General features: G+C 38.7%; 1 protein-coding gene and 1 non-coding gene across 7 annotated transcripts; both read right to left on the bottom strand.

Annotated features, from left to right (window-relative positions):
* Positions 1–2,213: 2,213 nt before the first annotated feature.
* On the bottom strand, positions 2,214–5,901 carry LOC121882262 (putative protein TPRXL). 6 transcript variants are annotated; one of them, XM_042390369.1, is made up of 3 exons: positions 5,263–5,350; positions 3,700–4,231; positions 2,214–2,948 (listed from the first exon to the last, which is right to left on the bottom strand). In XM_042390369.1, the coding sequence occupies exons 2-3, from the start codon at positions 3,732–3,734 to the stop codon at positions 2,381–2,383; spliced, it is 603 nt and encodes a 200-aa protein (XP_042246303.1). In that variant the 5' UTR covers positions 3,735–4,231; positions 5,263–5,350; the 3' UTR covers positions 2,214–2,380. The 6 variants fall into 6 exon arrangements, with proteins under 6 accessions (XP_042246303.1, XP_042246301.1, XP_042246306.1 ...); XM_042390367.1 differs by lacking the exon at positions 5,263–5,350 and adding an exon at positions 5,160–5,238; XM_042390368.1 differs by lacking the exon at positions 5,263–5,350 and adding an exon at positions 5,160–5,238 and having other exon boundaries at positions 2,215–2,948; positions 4,115–4,231.
* trnal-cag lies at positions 5,431–5,513 on the bottom strand. Its single transcript has one exon. It is a non-coding gene; the product is annotated as a tRNA-Leu (tRNA).
* Positions 5,902–6,103: the final 202 nt, after the last annotated feature.

Here is a 6,103-nt window from a genome sequence, read left to right as displayed (position 1 = left end):
ATCACAGTCACAGCAGGATGCCCTGAAGCTCATCATCAAGCACACACGTGTGCGCTGATGCTCAGGCTTAGCACTCCCCCCTTCTGGTTGCGGTTAAAATATCAGGGGTAATTAGTGTGCAACCTGCTGTGCAGCAGGACTACTGCAAATTGCCCCAGTTAAAGGGTGAGACCCAAGTTCAAGGTTGGATATAAGATGTAATAAATACTTCCAATTAAAGGGTACATAACTGGTCCCAAATACTAATAACCTATTATGTAATTATATTACTTCAGACTGCAAAGATACAAGTATAAAATTACACACCAAAAATGATAAAATCGATACAGTTAACCTGCCATGATGAAATGTCAAATAATAATTAAAGTTATGGCATAAAAACAAGCAACTCCAATTCTCACAACAAATTAAAATTATTATTAAAATTTCTGTTACAATAAATACAAGTAATACAATGAAAATGTAATACGCTGATGTTTTTTAACACGTATGTTTTTTAATCTAGCAATTGAGGTGCCTATAGGTTCATGAAATGGACAAAAAAGGCTAAAAATAAATAAATAAATAGAAAACAACATGATACTTGCCAATTTGACTGCTGTCCATCTTGGAGCTGACAATCCCTCCATCTGTGCATCCGAAGCCAGGGAAACACCCTTGGTATAATGCCAATTCCTGTATATAAGAGAGATGGTAAATATAGTTTAGAGTCTTTTTCACTACTTTATTCCATGTAGAAAAGAACTTCAATCCAATCTCATGATAACGAGTCTCCTAGACAGGCTTTCCCTCTGTTGACTCTTCAACCTTTACCTGTCACAGTGAGGTCAAAATGAGGATCACAAGGAGGGAGTAGGCTATAAATATACTGTGACTAAGAGCAGAGAGCCACATTTACACAATCTTACAGTGGCAGGCCCATGCTTTGGACAAATCCTGCACTACTTACAGCAGATTTACAAAACCTCTGCAGAATCCTAATTTAAATGTCCGGTTATATTTATCCATTTGCAGTTTTGTTTGATTTATTCATTTCTAAGTAGTCCAAATCTGTACGGTTCAGGTTTAGCCAAGCAAACATTTCACAATTACGCTTTCATAGGTGTAATTGTTGTGGATTTTCGGAGCTGATGCACTGGCAGTTGTCAGTTTGAAGAAGAGAAGACCAAACCAAACTTCGTATGATGATTCTGGGAAAACTTTAATGAAGAACCTTGCAAGGGAGAGCGACTCAAGGGACACCTCCTGTTCGTACGGTGTCCCCAAACTCGTCTGACCCACACAGTCCAAAACCAGCCTTTAAGCCAATCATAGAAACTAGTTCGTCAGTTCCGAATCATAAACCTATGACCTAAATCTGTATCTTTGGTTTGTCTTGTTGCGTCTGATGATGACCTGCATTCTGGCCTTGGTTCGCCTGTGAGGCTCCTGGTTTATTAAACAACATGTGTTATCTTCTGTTTGAGAGAACAGAGGAGTACAGCTTGACATTCTGTTGTCCTGGTCAGTTATGGAATATCCATAACAGTAATAAAGTTGATTTTTCAACACGTTAAGATGCAATATTGCTGCATGTGTTTAAGTTTGATATAAACTCAGACTCCATGGTACATTAGCAAACGCTACCATGTCCATGTGTGGTTATGTAATGTTTATTTCAGTGTGTGTGTACATGTGCATCTGTGCATAAATGTGTATGCATGCATTAGTTGTGTTTTGCATGTGTGCATGTGCAATTCACCTTCACTGTTTCCTTTTCTTTTTTTTTTTAGAATAAAATAGTCTCTATTTTTTATAGCAATCTGCCAACATAAGACATGAAGGTAGACAATCCTATTAGTCTCAGGACTTAGGTAGCAGATCTTTCCATTGCTGACCCTCATTTGAAACTTCTCATGTAAATCAGATCGCCTTCAACATTTACCAGAACTGAAAATGCCTCCTCTGAGCATGTTCCTTTTCCTCTGTTGCATAGCATGTTGTTTTTCCCATGTCGAGTTAGTTAATTTGTAAATAACATACCATGTTATTATTGAATGTTGTCATCATCACCATTATCATTATTATTATTATTGTGCTGTTTTACACAAACTGTCATTAAAAACACCCACTTGTACATTTGCTGTACACTAATTTTCTTTGTTCATAGATAAAAGAAGCAAAGTAACACTTTTAAAAGATTTAATTAAAACAGACCACAGAAAGTACAATACAATGAAAACTTCAGATGTAGAAATATTGATTTTTCATACAACTGTTTACAGTAAAGACAATAATATTTCAATACTTTAATAAACTATTTTAAAGTTTTTACAATACAACTAATATTTACAACTATTAACTATTTACATTTCACATTATTATTTAGGGAACTTTTTCCTCATTTCCTCCAACCATTGGTCTTTTGGAAGAAATTCAGATTGAGGGCACTACACTCTGCCATGGTACTGGCAGAGTACTGGCTGCGTCCAGTGCAGAACTGGCCACACCTTTTACATGTGTTTGCTTCTACAGTTCGCCTATATGGCCTCTTTGGAGTTGCTCCAGCTTCCACTGTGGTGATAGGCGCACTGGCTTGTGGGTTGGTGCCCTGAACTGCTGACACAGGAAGGACTACTGCTGGTATTAGGGTGGATGTGCCAGGAACCAGGGTGGATGTGCTGGGAGTCATATCAGATGTGCCGGGAACCAGGGTGGATCTGCTGGGAGCTGTGGTGGATGTGCCAGAGCCCAGACTGGATGTGCCAGGAGCCATGGAAGATGTGGTGATCGCCAGGGTGGAGACGCTGGAGGCAAGACTGGATGTATTGTCAGCCAGCGAACCAAGACCAGATGTAATGGTGCAGAAACCAGGAGTTGGAGAGGCTGGAACCTGAAGGACCTCCAGGCCCGGCACTGTGATATCAGAGAAGCCCTCATCTTCCTCCATGTCAGTTACTAGGGTACACCTTGAAATGAAGAAATAACTTCACCACTACTGAAACCTAATCATTACAGCAAATAAATCATAAACTGCTAAAGCTGGGGCATCCACATGAGTCTAGCCATCTTCTTTGTTCTCAAACATTTGCCACAGGTGAGCTGGCTGCCTATATTGATTCTGAGGCTCTGCCCATCCAGGAAGCAGTGAGCCAGGTAGAGGAAGGTTAGAGTGGGAGGGGATTTTCCACATAACCCTTACATACTGTACTGTTCATATCCTGACACTTCATAGTATGGAGCGGGTAAATTTTGACCCAGCTCAAGTATCCCTTTATAATTAGTTCCTTTTACCAAATTTTGAACCACAAATGTATTTTGCATCCATAGATACCTTATCAGTCATTAATAAATGGATGACTTATTCTTGATTGATGTTTCAGAGAGCAGAGAGAGTGTTTTCTTTAGGTTTGACACTATTCATTTATAGAGAAAATACATTTGCAACCACACTATATTATGATCTCTTTATCTAAAACAGATGAACATAACAGTCATAATTATTTCTATGAATTTTATTGAAAGTGAAGGACTCAATATTTTTGAATGGTAGGCTTCATTCTAACCATTAAAACCATCAATCAACACTGCCCGCAAACCACATGCCCTTCTTTTCTGTCACTTGTACACAATCAACTCTGAATTGAGTGTATTAGTCATAAAACAAAACAACAAACTGGTTTGTACATTTCAAACAAACAAAACTGCAAAAAACATTACTTTTGCAGTCCTTTTCTGTTGTGCAGAAGTTGCATCTCCCTCTCTTTTGTCCCCTTGTGACAACTGACTGTGGGACTGCAGACTATTCAGGGCAAATTTTGGACTACTGTGCTGCTGCGGTTGCTGTGGTTAGCATGTGGTGAAAGTGGTGTTATCTTTGCATGAGAGAAGTCACAAGGGCCTTTGCTCCATTTTCTCTATGTTGTCCTCATCTTCTAATACTTTATCTTCATCTCACTGTTTCCTTTTTGGACTAACAGATCCACCAAATCATTCCCTCCACTTCATCAAATCAGTAAAATAGGGGCTCAGGTACTTTTTATGGTCCTATGAAATCTGCCCTCCACTACAGGGAGGACTATGTTGGGCAACCACTATATTGGTTGCCTGGTAATCGATGGGTTTGATTTGTTACTTTGTATGGTCTTGTTTGCAGGTGCAGATGCTCATCTGAGTGGGAACGCTGGCAAGTGTAGCAATATGGTGAGGACATGGGCAGTTCTCCTGACAGTGTCAAAGTCCCCCATGAGTCCTAATGACAAAAATACACAGAGATGGCAATCTATAGTTTCACTGTTTCAAGATTTGACATAACCAGCCTTTACCTTGATTTGACCCCCTCTAGTGACATTGAAATCCCTTTGAATAAATACGGGTCACATTTGACCCGAGCACCCTCTATTATACCAACTGCACAAAAATAAATAATATGAAATATTGTCATGTTTGTATATTCTGGGCCACTTTAGGAAAAGTCATAATATTTCAGGCTTAATGTAATTTGAATGTCATTAAGAGTGTTTATACTGCTTTCAAATGTCAAAATGGGTCAAATTTGACCTCAACAGTATGTAAGGTATGTTAACATAAGTTAGAAACCGTTAGGTAACATCACTTGTTACAGTGTAGCTAACTACCGTAAACTTGTGTAAAGTGATTGTGTGAGGGACGTGTTCATATTACATTATCACCATAAACGCGATTAGGTGAAAACGATTATATATCGTGTACGTAACACTGGCGTTAGTCTTGGAAACAGGCTCAAATAAGCCAAAATGAACGTTAGCATACTAACAGCTGAAAGTGCTCAAGATCAGAAGACGTATTCATAAAACCCCTCAATATATATATATGTATATATATATACACACACATATATATATATATATATATATATATATATATATATATATATATATATATATATATATATATATATATATATATATATATATGAATTTAAAGGATTGAGTAGAAATAATCTGCTTCATAGTCAAAACATTTTGTTCTCGAAACGCTGTATTGATAGCCTACCCAAAAGCCACCTTGATAGATAACATAAGCAACCTCCAGTCAGATAACGGAGTGTTCACAGCTAAATCAATCAATATAACATGACACAACAGGTGAAATTACTTCTAAATTATGTCATACACTGTAGGATATGTGTAAATACTCACCATGTTATTTGAGTAGATTTGAGCAACATGTTATCATTGATAGCGTCCAGCTTATTGTATATTCACTGTTTGATGAACGCCCCCCACAGAAAAAGAAACTTACCTTCTCAACATTTCTCCGCTGTGATTGGTCAAATGTTGGAGAGCTGCTCAGAATTGGTCGCAGAATATTGGAGCGGTGAATGTTATTGGTCCAATTCTCCAACATTTTAGACAAACTGAACGTGAACAGATTTTGTTTATAAAGGGGGGGACGTTGAAAAAAGTGATCTGTCAGAAGTGGGATTCGAACCCACGCCTCCAGGGGAGACTGCGACCTGAACGCAGCGCCTTAGACCGCTCGGCCATCCTGACGTCAGTACGCTTCCTTGTATTTTAATCATATAAATAATAAAAGCATGCCGAGTGGGAATACAATGTTTGTAAAGTTATAAAACTCACGACAGCATGACTACTAAACCTCTAAATATAGATGTAACTGTACGGGTTATGAATGCAACTTTAGCTCAACTGGCTAATGAGATAACTAGCATGTATGTAGCTTGAGGACGCTAACGTGTTTCCTATGTTATGGTAGGAAACCTGCAGACCTGGAACACAATACAGAACCGTGAATTTGTGCTTAGTAAGTGCACCGCAGTCTACAGCACACACACAGGCTGCACCTCCGTCAGGCTTACATGTGCTTTCACAGTGATTCATACTGCGGAAGGGCTGCAGTTCCTCTCATGGCCGATAGATGCTGACTCCTTGAAACTGCTTGAAAAGTCCAATGGAGGAATCCTCCACGTCCATTGCCAGCAGGTATGCAGTTTTCAGGTGCAATTTCTTGTGTAGGACACTCTCCATTATTGTGAATGACAAAACACCAAATAAGTTTTTATCAAAGTTTTAATCATATGATGGTTTAATGAGTTCAGAGCTAATGTATCTTTGTGCTTTAT

Source organism: Thunnus maccoyii, chromosome 17, assembly GCF_910596095.1.
Source record: "Thunnus maccoyii chromosome 17, fThuMac1.1, whole genome shotgun sequence".
In the NCBI taxonomy this organism is placed as follows: domain Eukaryota; kingdom Metazoa; phylum Chordata; class Actinopteri; order Scombriformes; family Scombridae; genus Thunnus; species Thunnus maccoyii.
The sequence above is the reverse complement of the archived record's forward strand: the minus strand, read 5'-3'. Positions and strand labels throughout refer to the sequence as shown.

What these genes read in the sequence shown, in the direction of transcription:
- LOC121882262 (XM_042390369.1), bottom strand. Translation starts at nt 3,734, where the DNA reads ATGCAACTTCTGCACAACAGAAAAGGACTGCAAAA. An exon ending in AACAGAAAAGGACTGCAAAA is followed by an intron (nt 2,949 to 3,699) that starts GTAATGTTTTTT and finishes CTTCATTTCAAG; the next exon opens with GTGTACCCTAGTAACTGACA.